The sequence below is a fragment of the Corylus avellana genome, chromosome ca4 (genome assembly GCF_901000735.1).
Source record: "Corylus avellana chromosome ca4, CavTom2PMs-1.0".
NCBI lineage: Eukaryota > Viridiplantae > Streptophyta > Magnoliopsida > Fagales > Betulaceae > Corylus > Corylus avellana.
The window spans coordinates 31,505,908-31,528,262 of NC_081544.1; the positions used below are offsets into that span (position 1 = coordinate 31,505,908).

At 36.2% G+C, this 22,355-nt stretch overlaps 4 protein-coding genes across 5 annotated transcripts in view; 1 reads left to right on the forward strand and 3 right to left on the reverse strand.

Moving 5' to 3' along the window:
• Window positions 1–116: 116 nt before the first annotated feature.
• Window positions 117–5,425, reverse strand: LOC132177699 (probable methyltransferase PMT5). Its single transcript, XM_059590129.1, has 7 exons — window positions 5,199–5,425; window positions 3,795–4,848; window positions 3,442–3,577; window positions 2,951–3,191; window positions 975–1,200; window positions 611–772; window positions 117–423 (listed from the first exon to the last, which is right to left on the reverse strand). Exons 2-7 carry the CDS (start codon window positions 4,304–4,306, stop codon window positions 117–119), a joined length of 1,584 nt encoding a protein of 527 aa, XP_059446112.1. The 5' UTR covers window positions 4,307–4,848; window positions 5,199–5,425.
• Window positions 5,426–7,075: 1,650 nt separating this feature from the next.
• Window positions 7,076–9,589, reverse strand: LOC132178510 (protein KTI12 homolog). Its single transcript, XM_059590941.1, has 2 exons — window positions 9,506–9,589; window positions 7,076–8,308 (listed from the first exon to the last, which is right to left on the reverse strand). Exon 2 carries the CDS (start codon window positions 8,260–8,262, stop codon window positions 7,354–7,356), a length of 909 nt encoding a protein of 302 aa, XP_059446924.1. The 5' UTR covers window positions 8,263–8,308; window positions 9,506–9,589; the 3' UTR covers window positions 7,076–7,353.
• A 1,322-nt stretch (window positions 9,590–10,911) lies between these two features.
• Window positions 10,912–15,211, reverse strand: LOC132178762 (uncharacterized). Of its 2 annotated transcripts, XM_059591295.1 has the most exons (9): window positions 14,995–15,211; window positions 14,688–14,905; window positions 14,479–14,593; window positions 13,947–14,036; window positions 13,541–13,714; window positions 13,324–13,443; window positions 12,135–12,245; window positions 11,631–11,712; window positions 10,912–11,537 (listed from the first exon to the last, which is right to left on the reverse strand). In XM_059591295.1, the coding sequence occupies exons 1-9, from the start codon at window positions 15,166–15,168 to the stop codon at window positions 11,479–11,481; spliced, it is 1,143 nt and encodes a 380-aa protein (XP_059447278.1). In that variant the 5' UTR covers window positions 15,169–15,211; the 3' UTR covers window positions 10,912–11,478. The 2 variants fall into 2 exon arrangements, with proteins under 2 accessions (XP_059447278.1, XP_059447279.1); XM_059591296.1 differs by lacking the exon at window positions 13,947–14,036.
• A 4,475-nt stretch (window positions 15,212–19,686) lies between these two features.
• LOC132177085 (beta-glucosidase 40) overlaps window positions 19,687–22,355 on the forward strand; it is a 7,720-nt gene continuing 5,051 nt past the window's right edge. Inside the window, exons 1-2 of the mRNA XM_059589300.1 lie at window positions 19,687–20,115; window positions 22,092–22,158. Coding sequence (XP_059445283.1) covers window positions 19,981–20,115; window positions 22,092–22,158 — 202 coding nt within the window. The 5' untranslated portion in view covers window positions 19,687–19,980. The remainder of the gene's footprint in view (window positions 20,116–22,091; window positions 22,159–22,355) is intronic.

Sequence of the window (22,355 nt, forward strand, 5' to 3'; positions counted from 1 at the left end):
TTTTCTTGACTTTGCATCATATTTGTGATAGGGTGACCCCAACCGGATCAATACAACCCAAAGAAAGCTTCTATTATCACTTGAGAAAAATATCCAAAGGAACTGAAATTAACAACTTACCAATCATGCAGAGCACCAGCGAAGCCTTGATCAAGTATAAGAGGAAGTGTATTAGGAGCTCTGACAGGCACAACATTCATTACCCATACTGATTTTTTCTCCTCCAAAAATGCAGCATTTAAAGACCCATAATGAGCACTCATGTCCATCACATTTCGTATCATGTTATATGGTGGTAATGGGTCCTCATCACCAGGCCTCTTTGGGTGGTCAGAGAAAATTAAGGGTGTAAGCAAAGACCAATAGTTTTTCAGAGCAGATCGCCAAAACTGCAAGTCGTCAAAGAAATCTTCAGGCAGAACCCCTGCAAAGATACAAGCAGATCAACAAACTGGCACAGCATTATGACATGCATTAGGAATTGAATAAAAAGGTAACAGCAGATGTAATGAACATTGAGGCTAAAGATAAATAATCCCATGGTTAGACAACTAGAACAACAAAAAGTAGTAATAAGAAGGATTATTAAGCCATAATAAAACAAGACTTTCCATGAACTTCAAGCTCAGCTGAGCTCAACTGGGAACCAGAGGATCTGTTCTGGATTGGATTCCAGCGTTTGCTAGAGGTCCCACTTACACACGATACAAGGGGCTGATAATATGATTGAGCATCATGCCCTTCTTTACACAGTGGTATAGTACCCTGCTTGCTGCAAAGAAGAATAAATGAAAGCATTAATGCCACAAGTTAAAGAGAAAAATATGGCAGCTCCACAAATACAACTAATTCAATGGAGCAACGAAATACCAAAGCTAAAACACTTCTTAACTAAGTACAAAACCTTCTCCCAAAAAATAAAACAAAACAAAGCATTATTCATGGAAAAATGTGCACCATTTTTATATCCTTACCGAGATGCATAGCAATCAGTATCCACAGTTTTCTGCCAGACAAAAGTTTCATCTTGCTGAGCTAGAAGACTCCAACAGATTTCCTGGGTCAATCCTTCCAATGGTGTTAACATGTTTCTCTTCTTCATACTCACTGAACTCCCTTGTAGCTTGCTTGTGGGTGAGGTTAACACAAAGTAACCTCCAGGCTTGAGTAACCGGTCAACTTCTATAAGGAACATCCCATCTGTTTAATAAAGTCATTATTAGGCAGCAAAAACATGCTATTTTACAGAAGTAAACGATACTCAACCCCATAGCCGACCAGATTCATAAAAAAAAAGGGAATATATCAATCATTAAAAACTTCAGAATAGCATCCATGGGTTCAAACCTTTTATTACTTAGCATGTCATTTTCAAATACATCTTGCTTCAATATTCAACCACTGCATTTAGGGGTAACCAAATCACTCCACAGGAGACAAAGTATAACCATCCATAGCTTCTAGAAGCCATTATTTTGGTCTCAAAAACCTATACATGAACTAAACAGCTCTGTATGCATAATAAGAGCTTACAAAATTTTGAACCCTTGTTTAACAGCAGAGGAGATACCACTTGATCCCAAGACCACTGACAATTTTAAACAATATAAAATATAAGATCACAAAAACCTGCTAGTCACCGAGCCAAAAAGGAGCTGATTCTAGATTCAAATGGTTTTAACAGAAAGGTCAGGGTGTACCTGTTGAAAATTCAAACTCTATCCCGTTATGCCAAACAATTTTCACCCTTACTGACATTATTCTAACAACCAAACAAGAATTCACAAGAAAAAAAAAAAGGCTCAATAAGTCTCTATCACAGCCTTTTGACAAACCAAAAGCCCAATTGCACAGAGCTCTGTAAATCAAAGGGATTTATTATACTGATTCCACTAGTTACTAGGAACATGGAAAATCATCCCTTGTTCTCACCAATATACTGGTTTTGAAACTTCACCAGCTTCACCAAATTTTTTTCTTGGTTTATTATATACTCGAACTTATCCAGCTTCCATCTTACTAATTCTTGATAAAGCAAAATGAGTTACCAGCTCACACTTGCTTATAACTCAAAAAAAAAATGTTACCAAAGTATTACCAATTCACCATTGTCAGTCACTTGTTCCACTTTACTGCATTTCTATTTATTTTTTCTTATACAACTTCTTCTAATATATTATCTTCATTTGCACAATTTTACCAGAAATTCTTTCAATCACTCGACCAATACTAACATGATAGGAAAGTTCATACTTGTTATAACATAGAAGCTCTTCTGCTGAGGCTCTAAATTCATAGTTGTTATAATGTAGAAGGGCTCAATACTAAGGCTTTGAATTCATAATTGTCATATATGCATCTCCTACTTGTTATACACAATTTGTTTGAGACGCTTACTTCTAATAGAATACTTGTCATATATCCTAGCCTCTTATATGGAACACAAAATGCACAGCATCTCTATTTTCAGTTGAGCTCATGCACACTAAATTCAATGGCAGGCAAGTGCCTCTCTAAATGAGTCGATTAGTCTGTTGAAAAAAGGGAAAAAAAATTAAAAAAGTTGACCCTTCCATGCTTGGAGTATATTATTATCACTTTGGCCTTATATAGCAGTGACTGCCATCCAAAAAGGGAGCAACATTTACACCACTGCTTTCTACATTGTCAAAATATATTTTCCAAAAAGGGGCATTAAAGGAGAGGACAAAGTCAGCTGGACTGGAAACTTAACTCATAACTGATGGTGCTACATTCTTTATACTTTAGGTAAGAACCATGTATATCTATTAGTGTGTTAAAAAATGGAGAATAATGTTAGAGAAAACAAAAAGCAAGAAGGTATTAATCAACGAACAAAAATCCAAGCACCAACAAGTATTGCGAGAGCCAAAAGGAAGCACATCACGAATAAGTGGGATGAAATGATCTAATCTAAGTCTAAAAGTACCTTTTTTGTCCCAAACAATACCACACTGTGCACAATGAACCATGTCAAATGACAATGATGGATATGGAAGCTGTCTTGAAATGAAGTTCCCTATCATTGCCGGAAGACCTCTCTCAAGGGCCAACTGGACTTGGCTGCCAGTTGCCTCATAAGCCGCAATACAAACAGCCATTAACTTCAATGAGACTAAATGAGCTCCGAAGCTACCAAATCCACAACCAATATCTAGTACAGTATGCACCTGTAATAGGCATAAATAAATTAAAATATGTAATGCAACTAATAATTCTACTGATTTTCATCAGAAAGAAAAAAGAGAGTAACCAAAAGAAATTGCAAACTATATGGTATTGTTGCCTAAGATATAAAGTTACCAAACATTAAGAGGGAAATATAGAATTGAATTCAACAAATTCCAGCATTTTAAAACCCAATGGTGGCCAAAGAGTAACAACTAGAAATTATATCTATGAGATGTAAACAAAACTTACTCCAGCTTGAAGAAATTCAGAATCACTTCCTAACCCTATCATCTCCGCAATTTGGCGAGAGTAGTCTTTAACACCATCAAAGATCAACCCATCCTCAGAGTGGAAAGCTATTTGATTCTCTTCCAGTAACATCAACCTATCAGGAAAAATGGTAAAAATATATATACTATCAGTTTACACAATCAAATCATTAATTGCTCAGAAGCCCAACAAGGAAATCACGTACAAACCCAACAATGAAAATCATGTACACCAATTAATGTGCAAAATTAATGAGCTCTAAAGGCTCCCATCACTTATGCAGTTAGAGGTAATTCCACACAATGCAGCAGTTAGCTGTGATTAAGAAGTACCTTTTGGTCATGCTTCCAGACGAAAGAAATTGGTCTTTGGTTATCTTCACATTTCCACTCCATATCACATCCCTGCCAGTGGGCCACTTTAGGGGGGTCTTATAGTCCTTAGGAGGGCGAACCAAACACCGCTCCCGTTCTCTAGAAACTTCACAATGCCGATCAAACTCCTCCCCATCTTTAAACCCTACTAACAAATTTGCTGAAACATTGTGACAAGGGACATAATTTTCTCGTTCTTTGCCACAAAGGCCAAGCTCTCTTTGCCGACTAGCTCCAACTGAGAGGGACTTTAGCTCCAAATAATCAACTGCTGTTTGCTCCTTTAACCTTCTGTAATTCAAATAAACGTCAGGCACTGGAGTGGGAGTTACAGAGTCAAAGGCATTTGAGGAAGACGACCCTAAAACTGCAATTAGTGCGAGCAAGCTAATGAGGCACAACAGTAACCAGCTGAGTGGCGGTCTAGGGCCAAAAATGACAGATAGTTTATTGAACCAAGAGCTTCTCATGTCCAAATCGTGCAACCTCCTTCAACAATCGAGTTAAGAATACCCACTCAATACCCAATTCCTTGAACCTAACATACAGATAGTTTATTGAACCAAGAGCTTCTCATGTCCAAATCGTGCAACCTCCTTCAACAATCGAGTTAAGAACACCCACTCAATACCCAATTCCTTGAACCTAACATACAAGCTTCTGTGCGTGTTTGTTGACCTTGAATCCGGACAATTACTACATGCATTAGAACCACCACCCCTCGGACTCTCCGAAGAAAATGGGTATACTGTTTCCACTAGATTGAACCACCGGACTCACATAATTATCATATAGATTCACCATAAACAAAAGCAAATTACAGAATCCAGATCGCTAGCCCTCCAAGTTTCAATACCCGCTTATGGATCAACAATCCAAAAGGAAAAGGAACAATCCACAAGATTTAGAATTCCAAATAATGCGGAATTTAAAACGAGCTGTATAAACCAACTGATCACGACAGGGCAATGCCAATTCTGGAAAACCAGTCCTCTTAATCTACCAGATCAATCTGCAGAGAAGACAAATAATGAGTCACCAACTGTACAGCCCCGTTCTCTAGAAAAAATAACGGAATTGGATTACATTTACTCATAAGATTCCAAATTATCTTCTCCGTTTTTTCCACGATTCTCAGCAAGCCAAAAAGCATAAAACACACACACACACACACAAAGAAAGGGGCAAACCTTTTTCCCATTATTATAACAAAAACAAAACCCAGATCTCAAAAAGGAAAGAAAACGAACACAGATCCAATCAAACCAACACCAAATCACCCCCTACCCAAAATTAAGTACAGTGAGCAATCGACATTGATTCCAAAAGTTGGGATTAGGGTTTTTGGGGAAGGGGGCGTACCAGTGCTGGGTCGCTGACGGTGGAAGACTGAGATTCAGAAACAAATGCAAAAACAGAGACGGAGAAAGGTATGATTGGAATTTGGATGAGTCCAAATATACCGGATTCTCTAGCTCTTGGGGCGTGTTTGCTTTGGTCAATTACTTTGATATAATATTTATTTAAATGTGATCCAGAAATCAGATCCAGGAGGCTCGCGGATTTAGACAAAAACTAACAGCTAGAGTATATATCATCATCGTCTTCTGCGCGCACAACACATTATAAATAAACTAAAAAAATTAAATTAGTGGGGAATAATTGTTATTTATGGCGTGGGGACTTCTTAAACCCACCTTGTTTTTATGTTTTCTGACGTGGCAATGCTGAACGTGGGAAGTGAGATGCCCCAATCATGGCCTTTGGAACTGGAAAAGGAGCAAGACGGACGGTGGAGATTTGGCCGTCGTAAAGTGAAGTTTAGGCCGTTAAAGTTGCTTTGCTAAATAAAGGAAGCATGATGATGCGTAATTAAAGTCCCTTGATTATGGGATTGATCATTAGAGACCACTTTTGTTAATGGTGCCAAAGGGAGGGTCAGGGTAGCACTGTAGCAGAGACCACCGCCATGAAATCAATCATTCACTTGTTGCCATCCGGCATGTCACATCACTCTTTGGTGCCCTTTTCTTTCTTTCTTTTTTTGTTTTTTTTTTTGGGTTGCTTTTCTTTTAAGAGAAAAAAGTGACTCACTGATGGCCTACGAATTTGCGATGACAAAGACGTTTTAAAATAAGTGTCAATATCTTAAATTATTTAATTTGAAAATGATAATCAAGTTTTGAGGATGTCTATTTGGTATAATAGTTTAGAATTTATAAACGATTTGGTCGGAATTTCTTAACCCAACAAAATTATATATATATATATTATTGGGGTTGGTCAGTTTGGTAGCAGGTAGCTAGTCTAACTCTAGAAACATGTACTTGTGAAATAATGGAGTCCGTTTGTTTAGCGAAAAAGGGTGTATATTTTCTGAACCAAATGACTCCAGGGTGGCACGAATAGAAGATGAGCTGTGTCCATGATACTGAATTTTTCAAGGTATATTTAAAGGAACTTTCATGGGATAAACCAATGAAAACAAGGCTTTGATGTCTGAAGTGAATTTTTTTTTTTTTTTTTTTGGATATGTTTGCACAAGAAAAAAAAAGGGAAAAAGAGAGGAGGAAATCCACCTCTCATTGAGGGCATCTTCAACTTTCTCTGCTGCAGTGACGAAAGCCTAGTCTACTTAATCATAACACTCATCCCAATGCGCTAATAAAGTTGCTAAAACCACTCCCTAGCCAGTTAATTAAATGGCTACAGTCAGTTGGGCTGCATCTTTTTCTGCTTTCATTTTTCTAACTACGGATTTGCCTTGAAAGGCCATTGTAAGAAAGAAAAAAAAAAGCATTCTCAAGAACTCCGGGGAAGAAAATCAGAAAGCATGATAGGGATAAGATTAGGGTGAGATAGGTTGAGTTGGAATTCATTAAGATTGGATTATTTAAAATTAAGATTAGCTGTTATCTAACTGTAATCCATTTAAAGACCCCTTTAGTAAATTGTAGTATTTTCTAATTCTGAGTGGAGTTTTGTGGTCTTGACTGTTTTCTATTCCAAGTCGAATATTATTTCACCCAAACAGTCACCATCCTTTGATATTTTAATTGCAATCACAATCCACCAAACCAACCACTTTCTGTAAGGACTCACTTCCAAGCAAGGTTATGATTGACATGATCAGGACCATCCATCCCAAAATAATAATAATAATAATAATAATAATAATACAGGGTAGAGAGAGAGAGAGAGAGAGAGAGAGAGAGAGCACTTTTCCAAGTAGAATCGTGTAGAAATGAATCAAATGATAGCTTGGTGGTCCTATTACCAAACACCCTGATACAATTCAAAACATATGCAGCACAGTACAAATCTTATGAAATACAAAGCCCTTAATATATGTATGTTGGTAGAAAAAACCCCATGTCTCACATAACCTAGAATGGAAGTGCAAAATTTTTTGTGATTTGTCTTCTGTTTTCTTCATTGTTCCATTATAAAAATCAGTTTAGTCCAAAGACGTCTCCCATAATAGATAACTCCTTAACATCATCGACATTGTACTCTTTCAAGCAGTTCCCAGTTCCCTGTTAAGGTAGTCCACAAACATCCTCTTGGCACTGTCTGCATCAGATGGCGGTGGTCGCCCACTTAAACTCGTCTGTCCGGTCAATTTAATAAAAGTTCTCCGCAGCCTGCGTAGCTCCGGCAGCCCAACTGATCTTGAAATATTGAAAGTTGGGAATTCCTGGCCCAGAGAAACCCCATTTAGAGGCCCTCCAAGTGCCTGAGATTGTGCTTCCACAATGGCATTAATCACTTCCTGCGTTGCTCTATCCAACTCATATAGAGAATTTGCCTCTGAAAACCGTACACTTTGTGTTGCGATTGTTGGCTGTAAAATTTTTACATCCTGCGTTTTTGAGTCCACCTTCTTCGTCAAATATGAAACAGCATCTAAAATAGCAGCACAAGATTTGTCTATTCCATCCTTATGTGGCCATAACTCAAACAAAGGGGAATCCCATCGATTTCTTCTTTCCGGTTTCTCGAACCTTCTTACCAAATCTTCAAATATCACATCATCGTAAGCAGCTTCTCCCTTGTCCCTTCGTTCTTCGTTCCATTTTCTACAGTTGGTTTCTTCGATGTCACAATATAGCACACAGTATCTTATTCCAGCAGCACGAGCCAAACACCACAACTCATACCTGTAACCCTTTATGCTATTTAAAGAATCTACTATTATGATATTATCTTTTGACACAGATCTATCAACTTCAGACCTAAGCACTCCTCTTAAATTCTTCTCTGCAGTCATGTTGGCATAGCTCTGATTGCGATCAAGATGAAGGGAAGTTTCATCAATAATCCTGACAGTTTGCTTTGATTCTGATTCTTTGAGAACTTCAGCTAGGAAGAGGGCAGCTGTGGACTTCCCACTGCATGGCTGCCCACAGATGACCACCAATGCCATTTGATGAAAAATTGAGATTTTATGCTTCTTCCAAAAGAAATATTTACTGCATGAAAATCAACCAACATACATCAGTAAAGATCTTTTGTCTCTCTTTAATTATCTAAAATATGAATTTCATCTACTTTCTATTCCCAAATTGAGTGTCTTGGTTCAAAATAACATGTTGTTAAATGAAGAGTAAAAGTATACCACAAGTGTCCCTTGATTGGTTTCTCTAATTAGTGAGTGGTAATATGGGAAGATGAAAACACAAATTCTTTTAACATTTTGAAAGTGGACACTCATTTTAGGACGTCCAACAAAGAAAGCAAGACAGTCAACATTGGACGGAGGACACATGAATAAGCGTCATGTATAGAGCCATAGATACACTTAGAGTTGTTAAAGGATAATTCTTAATCTTAACAGTTAAACCCCGATTTGCAGAATAAAGAAAAGTTTTAAGTAATTCTACAAAATACGTAGATAGCACAAACTGTAACAACTCCAGATCTATACGAACACCAAAAATATCTCCATCAGAGTTACAGATGGCATTTGGTACTTAAAAGGTTCACAATATAACTTAGTCACACAAAAAATCCTAACAAACACACACCATTATATTGCGGGCTTTTATCGTTACAATACTGCTTAGTGTTAATGTAAAGAGTTTGTTTAGTACTTAGAAAGGTATCAAGTGCGGCTTAAGTGAGTTTTTGTTACCTTTAGTCAACAAGACTCATTGAGGGTACAAATTATAATGATTTAGAAAGTATAAGATGTAAATTGTTGCAATTGAAACCTTGGAGTTTAACTTAAACTACGTCAAACTCTAGGAGTTATTATATAATTACCCCAAAAATATAAACAACTCTTATAAGCTGTGCATCATCAATTTTGAAAGAATATGGAAAAACTTTCTAAATTTTTAGTTCAAAAATATTACATCAATACCACAGAGACAAAAATTGATGCGTTACATTCATGAATCAACAGAAGATACCTTCTAGCTAGGAACTGAAGGATATTTCACACACACACACACAGAGTCCTTTATCGACTATCACCGTTAAATTTCAATTTATATCACAAGCATGAATAAGTATATACTTCTTCAACGAATTGGAGAAAACGAATGTAACTTTCAATACGATGAACAGGATTCGTATAATCTGATTCAGAAAGAAGTTAAATTTACGCTAAAGCAAAAAGTAAACCCTAATCGCCCAAATATTGAGATCTCTGTGATGGAAGTTACCTCAACGTGGAGCACGAGCGAGAGAGGTTGCTTGGCGTAAAGAGTGAAAGAGAGAGGTAGCTTGGCGTAAAGAGTGAAAGAGAGAGGAACGTTCGTCAATCTTGAATAAACAAAGCAGCTGGTGGCTCCTACCTCCGGTGAGTTCGCCTGGGGGATTGGCCGCGACCGGGGGCAGCAACTGGTGTCTGTGTGCGTGTGTGAAGGCGTCGGGTTCTTTTATTGGCGACTAGGGGTGGCACGGGTCGGCTTTTGGGTTTTCATATCCGAACCGCACACCTCGGGTATGGAAAATGGGTACCCGAGACCCGGTCTCAATGGACAGTATCCGCCGTGTTTCAGCATTTGCGGGGCGGATAATTCGGGTTGTGCGGGTCGGAGCGGGTTGTTCTATTTCTCTCTCCTGCGTCTCTCTCTTCCTCTCAGCTACCCTCTCTTGTCTTTTTTTTTTCTCTTCTATGATTCTTTCTCTCCTGCATCTCTTCTCTCCCTTATTCTTCTTCTTCTTCTTCTCTCCCTTTTCCTCTCTACGGCATTGTCACGTGCCTCATTTGATTCAACCGAAGAGTCTGTTGATTCAACCCAAGAGTCTACCTTGAAAATATGAGAAGTGTTATGGGTCCTGCAAATAGGCTTCTTCTTCTTCTTCTCCTGCATCTCCTGTTTCTCAAATTTCTTCCGCGACGACGTGAGAAAAGAAGGACGAGGGCAAGGGTTTTTTGTTTCGTTTGCGGGGCGGGTAATCGCATATACAAAATATTTTTACCCGAAACCGGCCCCACCCCGCCCGGGTTAAAAGAAATCCAACACGTTTCCGCAAAAATTACTCTAAATCCGGTTGTTGCGGGGCGAGTGAGTCGGGTTATTCGGATTATGCGAATATTTGCCCTATTGCCCACCCCTACTGGCGACTAATAATAATAAACAAAGCTTTTATTTTTATTTGTATGGATAGATGCAATATCAGTAGTTGTTTGATTTGCAATAGCCGTCTATGATATTAAAAAAGCTTTAAAACTTGATCTTCAAAAAAAAAAAGCTTTAAAACTCTAAGCAAGAATAACAAATAATTATTGTTCCTACTTTCATTTGAAATTTTAACGAAAACATTGTAACGTCAGCACTAATAATAAAATAATAAATGTTTTTTTTTAATTTTTTTTTGAAAAAAAAAATTGTTTTTAACTGTATTTTCATATCAATCTATAATTCAGTAATTTTCTCATTTTCTTTTCTTTTTCTTTAAAAAAAAATTGTAAGTCTTCCTATCTTAGGAAATAGAGTATCGAATCTCATTCTCCCTTATCCGAAATTTGGTCTTCAATTTTATCTCTACAATCAGCAGATAAGAACAAGAGGCATTAGCAAAAGGCAGCACAAAGATAAAGAAGCCATTGTAGATGGAGGTATCCTATGAAAAATGCTATCATAGTATGAGAGTTGAAAGGGCAAACTCCCGTGCATATTACATACAATAACGACCAAAATTAGACTAACTATTATTTTCAGTTTTGTTGCAGTATGTACGGGTTGTTCAGTAATCCTGCTCCATAAATAGGAAAAGAAATGTACTGAATGGTGCGGTCTTGTTTCCCTTCTGCTTAACCTATATTAGCAATCAACCTCATGCAATTGCAACGTCAGTAAAACAAGCAGAACAAGAGAAGAAATTAAAGAACCCAATGACAAATCCCAAAAAGAGTGCTAAGCACCAACTGAATTCTCACAAAAAAGGAAAATTCGTAATTATATTCTCATGTAACCTGTAGTCAAAACTCAAGAATTAGAAACGTTGATTCATTTAAATTTCTTGTGTTGCCAAGTTGATAATGCTTGATGTGTAGGACTTCAAGGAATCAAGGCACATGTCTAGAATCAGCGAAGCTTCTAATATTCTACCCAGATCATGATTTACAGCTTAACTTTCTAATTTTGAGAAGAGATGACAATCAACTATCAGTATTCTAGTATTATTATCACGAAGTTGTGCAATTGCTGAAGGAATCAGTAAGAACGTCCTCATTCAGGTTATGACCTGCAATACAAAACAAATAGACAAAAAGACTAAAATAGGAGCTATAATTACTTTTCAGAACTTCACTTGAAAATAACGTGGCTTAGAGCATACCTATGAAAACTATCTTGTTCATCTGACTTTCCTCACCTTTCCATTTGCGAGATGGAACAATCTCATATATCTCCCTCACGGCCTGCCAGGAACATAAGGTCTTTTAATGACAACATACAACAAATTAACTTCTCCAAAAACAAAATAACTCCATCAGTAAATTCAAAACTAAAAAGAAAGCAGAAGAAACTGACAGACTTGGAGATGTAAAGAATATGATGACAAAGAAGTCAATATTATAGAAAGGCCAAACCCAAAAAAAAAAAAAGTTTTGATCAAAATATTGCAAGTACTTGATCAATTGAAAATGTTTTCTAGAAGTCGCTCAAAAAACAACAAAGAAATTCAATTATTAGAATAATTATCGCAAGACTGGCAATTATGTAGGAGAAAACAGAAGTTTAACTTTTAGAGCTAGACCACCAAAGATGTTGTAGGTCTTAAGCAGCACAAGTTAACTTCCAATTGAAAGAATGCTTGAAGACATTTGATATCAAACAATACCTGTAAAGTATGTAGTTGATCAGAATTTTGAATGCTTAGTACTCCTTTGCAGCGATACACTTCCATACCATATTTCTTATCCCAAAGAATCTCCTCAAGCCATAAACGAACCTACAAACAATGAACGATCAGGCATGATGTCATGTGCAAATAGCTTCTAAGACAACGGGGGCTGATTCAATATGATATAAAATAAGTACAGGTGGCAGGCACCCTCAGTACAAAAATATAGTAACGAAGTTGTATAATCTGACATGGATGTGATTCTCTGAGCTATCTAAGCTTCCACTACCTTGGTCAAGAATAAATACAAGTTTATCAAAAAAAAAAAAAAATTATGATGGAGACCAAGACTAAGGATGAACTATTATTTGTGATATTTTCTGCAAATCCTAAAAGTGCAAGGATTGGGGCTTCAAAGGAAATGTTGGAGATAGTGGCTCATATTTATAATGAGTGTTACACTATTTCCTATGTCCAAAGGAACTTAGGAGCCCCATGTACTATTGGACTAGGGTTTTAACTGGTGACAGTATATATATGTTGTAACCCTACTTTGTTTTGATATATATTGAAATGCCGCTTGCTTCTGTGGACATAGGCACAACGCTGAACATCGTAAATTTGTGTGTACCGTTCTCTCTTGCTTTCTCTTTACTTTTCACTGTTTTGAATAGTTTCTACAGGAAATTAATATATTTGTGCATTTAACCAACCAAAATCTAGTCACATGTTCTTACAAAAATATAAGAGTGTAAACATTTTCAATTTCAACTGTAGTGTGATGGTGGTTCTGTTCAAACTCAACAAATTTGTATCCCAAATATAGTGTGGCCACTGACACAAGTCTTCTTTCACCTATCCAACTCATCTAGAACCACCCCTTTTAGTTAGGAAAGAACCAAAACATAAGATTATGAAATTTTAAAATCTGTTAGTGTGGATACATCTTTAAATTGGTTCTCTACCTAAAGCAGCCCTAGTTCAGAAAGACAACAAGTCAAACAAAATACATAGTCCGTGCCTACTAATCAATTTTCCGTTGGAAGATACAAAATCCAACTAGTTGGGAAGAAATACTTGTAAACTGTTGTCCAAAGCTGTAAATAAAGTGCCAACAACTTCAACAATAAACATCATGTCAATTTTCCAGAACATGATTGATATGACAGGTGTTTCAGAAAACTACCTTATCAAGATCAACCTGTCGTGGCTCACTAATGCACAAGGTTCTCACACCACTATCATGAAGATCCCCAGTAGATAGAGAACGGCTTTCTTCCAACAATGCTTCTAAATGAGTGGCGTGCTGAAAATGGGAAAAATCAGTAATGTTAGTTCAATAAAGTCAGTATGAACTAGGAAGATAAACCAGCAGATGAAAAACAAAGTTATGTATAACTAACTGTAGCATCATAGGCCCGACAGTTCAATAACTTAGGCAAGTCAACTTGACACCGAACAGAGCGGATGATGCTGGCAAGGGAGTTAATGTTATGAATCTCCTTCACCAGTTCCTCCAGAACACCTTCACAGCCCTCAGCAGAAACCAAATCAACCTTGTTGAGAATTACAACATCCTACACAAAAAAAATGAACTTCTAAGTCTCTTAAGTGCTCATATCACACTATATCCATCATATTCAAATGAAAAGAAAACAAAGAAAGAGAAGAAGAAAAAGAGCAAGCATTGGTTGTACTAATTATATAACATAAATCACAGCTGCAAGGGTTGGTTTTTCTAAAACCAATAAGAAAAAGTCCTTTTTGTAGCCAAAATCAGCCATGACAGTGCAACAACAAGATCATTACCGCAAATGCTATTTGAAGAAAGGCTTCAGGAAATGAAGACAACACTTTTCGCTCATTGAGCTGAAAACGAAGGTTTTTGGCATCAACAACCTATTAAAAAAAACATACCATTCAAAGTAAGATATTTAGTAACAAAGGTAGCTAGTAATTGAACAAGATTATAAAAACTCAAGAGAAAGAAATGCAAATTTGTGATTAAAAAAAAAGGTTATCAATCAGTGATAAATCAAAAGGTACTCAAAATACATAGCAATAAACCATACAATCCCGCATTCAAATGCCAAAACTTAGTGGAAGAGGAAACCCCTATATATAAATAGCATACAGACTATGGTACACAAACTCATAAGCTTTATCTTATCTCGTTCTCCATCTCACATCTAGTTTTGTAACATCAAATTCTGTTACATAATGATACGAGTGATCTATTAGCAAGAATAAGTACACAAATTAGACAAAACAACGATGGCCAAATGTCTAATTATACAGTAAAATCATAAAATGAATAGATATATCATGGAATAAAACTTACGGTGATAATCGAATCGAGCCTGACCGCTGATTCCAGCTGATCATCCAACCAAAGAACAGATGCAAGTGGAGCTGGGTTCGCCAACCCCGTGGTCTCCAGTAAAATGTGATCAAGTCTACACTTAAAATAAAAGAAGAATTTACAGATTATATAATCGAAATGTGCTATAAGATTTTTGAATTTGTGAAACATAATGAGTATAATCGTACTTTTCCTTCCTCTGTACAAGTTGCTCAAGCGCTTGGACTAAACTGTGCTTGACATTGCAACAGATACAACCATTTGCTAGTTCAACCCATTCTTCAACCAGCGCGCCGCCATCTCCTTCATTGATCATCGCTCTTTCTACTCCAATTTCCTCACCGAACTCATTCAAGATCACCGCTATCCTTTTCCCGTGTTGCGAATTCAGTATGTGATTCACCAGCTGAGTGCAAAACCATTCATCACAGTCACAATGAATAAATCACAAAAGTTTTTAGAAATGCAAAAATCTAAGAAGCTCAAGAGCTTTACAGTGGATTTTCCAGCTCCGAGATAGCCTGTGATGACGGTGACCCCGACGCAAATGTCTTCGTTTTCCGGTCGCCTTGAATTGGATTGTTCGTGAGGGTAGGGTTCCAAGCTTTCTTCAATTTGAACTGCGAGAGGCGCCTCTTCTTCGTCGTCGTTTTCCATTTTCTGTCGCATTGCTCTATCTGTGAAGCCTTTGTTTGTATTTTTTATACGCAAGTACTCGACTCGGAAGAAAAATAGAAAGAAAAATGGGAACGGTTTACGCTTTCAATGGTTGAGCCTAAAAATGTCAGCCCATACTCAGCCTTATAGAAGCCCAATGGGCCTAGACGGCCTGCCCAACTTGAAATGAAAGTCAAATTGCAGTAATGCAAGTGACTTGCAAGTTGCAACTACAATGGATAAAGATAGTGTGTATAAACACATAGGATCTTGTAAAAGTAACGGTATGATTGTCCAAAAAAATGTGAATAGACAATTATGCCCTACTTTTACAAGAACTTGATATTGGAGAGGATCTTCTGATGTCAGAGGCTGCGTTGTTTTCAGATATCAAGGATTCTTCATTGAATAGAAGATCTATTGGATTATGGTATTTTATAAGTGTTAGGAAGTCAAACAAATGAACTCAATAAAATTTTTAAGCTGACATGGTAAACCGTGAGTGGCAGATAAAGGAGAGAGAAATACATTTTTTTTTAATTTAAAAATCATTGCCACGCTAGTTTGAAAAATAATTTTTGGATATTTAGCACTTCTCATAGTACTTTCTTGTTAGCATATTTGATATTAATTAGGAATGTTAGTTTTCGTTTCCTTTCTTGGTGACTCCACTTTTGTCATTTTCTTTCTTTATTTTCTCAACAAACAAATAATATAAAAAACTAAAATATACATATTACAAATGATTAAAGTCCAAGGAGATTAGGACTCTAATTCTCCTTATATCATTACTCTTCAATATATCATCTCTCATCTAGTTCTAACTACTTTAATTGTCAGCTTGTAGGCTTGTAGCTGTTAAGCTCTCCACAAAGACCACACCTACATTGACAAACCACATAAAACTTTTTTTTTTTTTTTTTTTTTTTAACGAAAATCTATAACTTTCATGGATGAAATATCAAGAGCATACAGCTATTACAACAAAGAGCATACAACTCTTACGACAAAGATCATAAAGCTCTAAAAAATTATAGCCAAATGCTATGCGGTTATAAAGTCATAAATATAATTAGGGCTGACAATGTCGGTTTTGATAAAAAAAAATTGTGTTTTAACATTTCGCACCAACAATGTCGGTAAAGTCGAAAATTTCACCGACTTATTCCACTAACTTTTTGTTCCGTCACCGAATGGTGGTCGATAATGTTGGTAAGTGAAAAAATGGAAATTTGGTTGGCAAAGTCGGTCGGTGAAGTCAGTTCAGTTAGAAAAACTTCTTCCGCCTACCGCACCAAAAAATTTGGAATAGAAAAAATCATGTCGCCTCACATCCATCATCTAGGCGGTCACAATTAGCTACAATCGAAACTCGGTCGGTTGGCGGCAAGTCGGTGAATTTGCTCAGCCCTAGATACCATCGTAAAACTCTTACACTCAAGTACATATCTATGACTTCAAACTTCCGTTACCCCCCTGTATAATTACAATTAATGAACATATTTGCTCCGAACAAACTAGATCTAAACAAAAAAAAAACTAAAAATCTGGCCGTGAAAAATAAACCCCAACACAGATTTACACATCCTCGGCCCGAAGGTGAAGAGACAATTCCATCATCAACTCGAAGGCCAGGATAAAAAGAATAAAAAACAAAAAAAAAATTTCCACAAGCAACAGCAAAGAAGCTCGGCATCGTAGACATTCCAAAGAAGAAACACCTTGGCTGATGAAGATGATCAGATCTAAGGTTGGAGAAATTAGATTTAAATCTACATCTACAAACTATATCTAAAACAAATTCACCAAAAATGAAGATTGAAAGTAACCACTGAGAAAACACTGAGTACTGCTATTAGAGAAGGGAGAGAAGAAAAGATCTAGATCTTTCCCCCTTTGTGTTTTCTTCTTTGGTGTTGAGGATTATAGAGAGTAACTGTTTTGGCGTATGCATGTGATTGTCTAGAAGCAAATGTCACGTCTCATTCATGTTGTTGATTTTTTATTTATTTTCTTGTAAGCATTATATGATGTTGATTATAATTATTATTATTTTCAAAAGCAAATTATGTTGATTGTTAATGCAACGACTTACGTACTAGCTTTCTTATTTTTCCTTTACTTTTTTGGGTTACTTGCTCAATTTTTTATTTTTATTTTTTGGTAAACAAAATAGACGAGAATCAATTAATACTTGTTCAGACTGCTCAACTGTACGTTTGTTAAAGAAAAAAATTCGGACATCTAAGTATATAAGTTAGTATTCTTTTCAAATTTACTGTAAGAAGATCTCATCTTGTACATTTGGGATTTTGTTTTTTTGTTGTCTCGATCTGTTTGTGTGTTTTCAATCACATTGATTGACAAAATGACAATTAACACATCTTGATTAATTTCACGTCACCATATCACATTTTGCATTGCTTCAAAGTTTTAACTACCTTTGCTCCAAAACGTATACAAGACAAAGAAATTTTATTTTCTAAGATTCTTAGCTATCGTCTCACTTCAACATCCATCTTTACGATATTAATAAACTTAAATGTTACAATATTATCTTAATAAATTGGTTTGTCCCCTTTAATTAACAACCTTAAACCCTTTGAGGTTCGTTATTCTCCTTTTGCTTTGATTTATTCGCCTAGAAAAAATAAAAAAAGAGTGGCGATTTTGGGAATCAAATTTAGTGATGCATATAAAGTTGATGCGGATCATTGGAGAGGGGCCAGAGGGCGGCGGTGTGGAAAGAAGCTTGTGGAAATAAGCAATGGGCGGAGTATATTGCGCGGCATATATAATCAAGGAATTAAGTGCACGACAGCCACGATATTGCCAATGACACAAGATGTTGCTTACTCCTCAAATCAAATCATGTATTTAAACAACCTATTTCTGGTAATGACACGGGCCCATCACACTATAAAAAGAGGGATAGTGTATATTGATTTTGTTAAAAAAAATAAAATAAAAATTAAGGACATGTACGTAGGGGTGGGTCGGTGTCGTGTAGATATTTTCACCTTCCGAACTGTGGAAGTCAGTTAAGTTGGTTAATTAACCGACTTGATACTAATTAAGAAGGTATAATTTCAACCTTTTCGGTTAATCGATTAGTCAATTAATAGGTGATCAGTTAAGTTGGTTACAAGTTTTTATGTTTAAATTTATCAACTTCCTTGTAACTAGAGAATCAGTAAACTATATGCTTTATAAATGAAAAGAAAAAAATAAATCTATGGAAACACAGCCAAGAAGGATAACCACAAATCAATAGAGCAAAATAACAAGGAAACGTCTACCATATAAAATTTAAAATTCACTTGAAAAACTGGTTAAGTTGGTTAATCTGCGGGAAAAAAGTTTATACTGCCTACCGAACCGAACCAAAGTCGAAAGAATATTTTTATTGCGCCTACCAACTGTTAGAAGCCGGTTGTCAATTGACGGTTCGGTGTCGGTCAGCAGGCAGTAAACAATTAATCTGCTCACCCCTATTGATGTGCAAGGCTAGATCAATTTAGTAAAATGAGTAGCATATATATAACATTTTTTTTTTCTTTAATGATTGTTGAACATTAATTAGTATGCGGCCAATAATACAAAACAGCATATTTGAAAGGGTTAGTGAGCATTTTGTAAACTAGAAGAAAAGAAGAATCTCATGAATTTGCTGTGTCTTTCCATTTTTGGTTCTTTGGCTCAAGAAATGCATGAAGTGGCTAGCTGCTCATGCTATCGTTACCCTCGCCATCAGAAAGAACGTACGTAACTGAACCCCTTTGAAGCACAACACGCTAGGTCTGTTGGTTAGGAACCAATTAAGGATCATTCATGACGAATGATCTTCACCGTTTGCTCTTTTTCTATAACACCTAAGCTCTACAAATCATGAGCTCCTATAGCATTGTACTTTCTTTTTGGGGTGAAATTTTCATGCGCACGGGTGCAAAGCCAATTAATTCGTATTCGTGTGTTGAATTCAAGTTGTATTGGGGTTTAGGTATAAGATATACAAATTCATCATTAATTAGACGATTTATTTGAATAAAGGGGTCAAATCTCTCTCAACCATAATCAACTACTTTTGTGTACAGTTCGTGCATTATATCAAAAGTTGCATGTCTTAAATAAATAGATTTGCTAATAATCATGCATGTCAAGTTTATAACATATTAAAGTATGAGTAGCCTATATATATATGAATCATTACTCTGGTCAAATTTTTTAGGTGGCAAAAATTAACGGTCAAAAGAGGCGAGGAGACGGGCCCATGACAGGGCGTGGCCGGTTGGCCACTACTAGCCACACAGCTTACGCTGCAAATTGTCGACTGGGATTGAAAATTCCAATTTCTGAGAGCACATGTTCCCGAAGAGCAATGGTGGCCGGCGAATCACATACTTATTGCGCCAATAAAACAAAAAAGAAAAAAGAAAAAAAAAAACCAATGTCATCTCAACCTCCATGACAAGAAAAGCGAAAAAACAACAAATAGTCCTAGAAGAAAGCAAAGCAACCCCATGGATGCTTATTATGGTAAGAAAGAAAGCGTGTGAAATGGGGACTTTTCATTCACACAGCCAATCCCCAAGAAACCCACCCCACCACCTTTGTAGCCGCATACATTCTATATATATATATGCATCATCATTGAGCTTTTACTCAACGACCTAGCCATTTCACATTCTCTCACTACTACTCCACTCTCTTTCTGTTTTCTATAAGTAAATCCAAATTAGCCAGTCTCCGTCTGTGGAAAAGTTCAAAGATTTATCTGATCTCTCTCTCTCTCTCTCGCCACCACAAATCCATTGAGCGGCCACGATGGTGAGAAGAGGCATTGCTTTGGTAGCACTGGTTGTGGCGGTGGTTTGTAAGATCCAGATGTGTTTTTCAGATATTAGCAGAGCAAGCTTTCCCAAGGGTTTTGTTTTTGGCACCGCTTCTTCTGCTTTCCAGGTTGGTCTTGTCTTGTCCCACTAACCATTACCTTTTCTTTCTTGTTTTTTTTTCTTCAGTGGAAAAGTACCAAGAATAGTCACACCTTAATGTCTGGTTTACATGTGACACTACTTTGGTGTTGGTGCTTTTCTTCTGCGTATTTTTCATCGATGACAGGTGCAACCTTGACTAGATATATAAATCATATATAGAACGTTTTAATGTTCAAAATAAAATTAAACGACAACGTACAAATTAAAGAAAAAGAGTTTTTTTTTTTGCTTTTCTCAATCTTCAAGGACTCTTAAACCATGAGGTTTTTCCTGCTCAGAGATAAAAAGCAGTACGAACTCCATGTGGAGATGACAAAAGCTTGGGAACTATTTTTATGTTTTTTTTTTAAAAAAATTTCTTGGATTTTTTCTGGCTTTATCTAGCTGGGGGGTTTATGAACTGGCGGGTAAAGGCCACAATTCCTCGAAGTACGAGGAAACGGGGATACCGTTAAAACCCTCGACAAGCCTCGGATTTCGCGAGAGAAGACAACTTGCTTGGACAATTACTAGAATTTATATATGAGTTAATACTAAATACTTCTTAAAGTTTTATTATTTATTTATTTTTATTTCTTAGAATTTGATTTTTATCATAGGAAGTCTATGTGGTTTTGATAATAGACCAAGTTAGTCCTAATTGACTTAACGAAATTTCACGTGAACCAATTAAATGTTGACACGTGGTACCTACTTAAATTTTTTTTTTTTTAAATTAAAAAATATGTATTTTTTAAAAAAAATTAAGTAGATGCTACGTGTCAACATTTGATTGGTCAACTAATGGAGGACTAACTTGGTCTATTATCAAAACCACAAGGACCTCCCGTGATAAAAATTAAACCCTAAGAGAGAAAAAATAAAGTAATGAAACTCCAATGAGTATTTAGTATTTAACCATTTATATATATATATATATAAAACGAGACGACTTTTAAAATTACCATTTGATAAAAATTTAATAGTAATTAATTACAAATTTAATGGTGTTAAAAGTCAGGATACAATAAAGACATAATTAAAAAAAAAAAAATTCTTAAATCCTGAAAATTGGCATAAATAAGAAGAAGAAAAAAAGTGCAAAATCAATCATTGTGGTTACACTTATTTTGTTTTTCTATTATGTGGTTACACTAAATTTGCAATATGCTACTTGTAGTATAAAAATGTTGAGAGCTCCCTCTAGTACGAAAAATAATGTGCCACGCTAGATCTAATTCTAAAATGGCCAGGTCATCCATAATAGAAAAATGTAAAATTAAAACTTAAAACTTGAAAAAAAAAAAAAAAAAAAAAATAAGAAGAAGAAGAAGAAGAAGAAGAAGAGGGATAGTTCGGCCACCCTTTATTTCTTTTTTTTTTGGGGCACTTGGGGTAGTTCGGCCATCTCTTTTGACTATATCCAGGAGCGGCCGAATAAACCCCATTGGCACTCCGTTTTTTTTTTTTTTTTTTTTTTTTTTTTAATTTAATTATGCCATTTGGGGATGATTCGGCCACTCTATCAGACTATTTACGGGAGTGGCCGACCATTTGAGGTGATTTGGTCACCTTTATTTATATATGTAACACTATATAGAGATTACATCAATTAAGTTGTCATGTAAGAGTTTAAAGGAAATAAAATGTTCACACGATTACAATTGATATATTAAGCAGATTTGGCTTTGTCTAAGGCAAGTCCATGATTTTAGGTGATCTCATGTATTGTCATTAGGATTAATAATACAAGAATCCTTCCTCTTCCATCACTCTGCATCACCTTTTGTCATTATTATTATGTCACATAGGATTTCCATCATTGTTGGATGGTTTCTTATTTAATAAAAGATGGTTCATAACAAATGCTTATGATAATTTCAAACTTAATTCATTCATCAACGAGGTTTCTATTGATTGAAGCTCACAATTTATGCTGTTTATGAATTGTCTTCTTTGCAGTATGAAGGAGCAGTGAAAGAGGATGGGAGGGGACCGACTGTTTGGGACACCTTTTCACATTCTTTTGGTAACACTCTTATGATTGCATGAACATGTGCATATCTCTGCGTGCGTTGGTGTCTGGTTCTGTCTAGTTGGTCTGACTTTGACCATCCTCTGTGCTGCATGATTGCCCAAAGTATTTTGCTTCATTAAGCAAAGGACGTTTTGGGCATCTTTGAGTCTCATTTTTTGACTGGTGGGTCTAATCATGTCCACCATTGT

Coding starts and splice junctions, on each gene's coding strand:
- LOC132177699 (XM_059590129.1), bottom strand. CDS start 4,306: ATGAGAAGCTCTTGGTTCAATAAACTATCTGTCATTTTTGGCCCTAGA. Junction 3,192..3,441: donor CTGAATTTCTTCAAGCTGGA/GTAAGTTTTGTT, acceptor TGCCTATTACAG/GTGCATACTGTACTAGATAT. Junction 1,201..2,950: donor TATTGTTTGGGACAAAAAAG/GTACTTTTAGAC, acceptor TTTATTAAACAG/ATGGGATGTTCCTTATAGAA.
- LOC132178510 (XM_059590941.1), bottom strand. CDS start 8,262: ATGGCATTGGTGGTCATCTGTGGGCAGCCATGCAGTGGGAAGTCCACA.
- LOC132178762 (XM_059591295.1), bottom strand. CDS start 15,168: ATGCGACAGAAAATGGAAAACGACGACGAAGAAGAGGCGCCTCTCGCA. Junction 13,715..13,946: donor TTCTTCAAATAGCATTTGCG/GTAATGATCTTG, acceptor TTTTTTGTGTAG/GATGTTGTAATTCTCAACAA. Junction 11,538..11,630: donor GAACAAGATAGTTTTCATAG/GTATGCTCTAAG, acceptor TTTGTATTGCAG/GTCATAACCTGAATGAGGAC.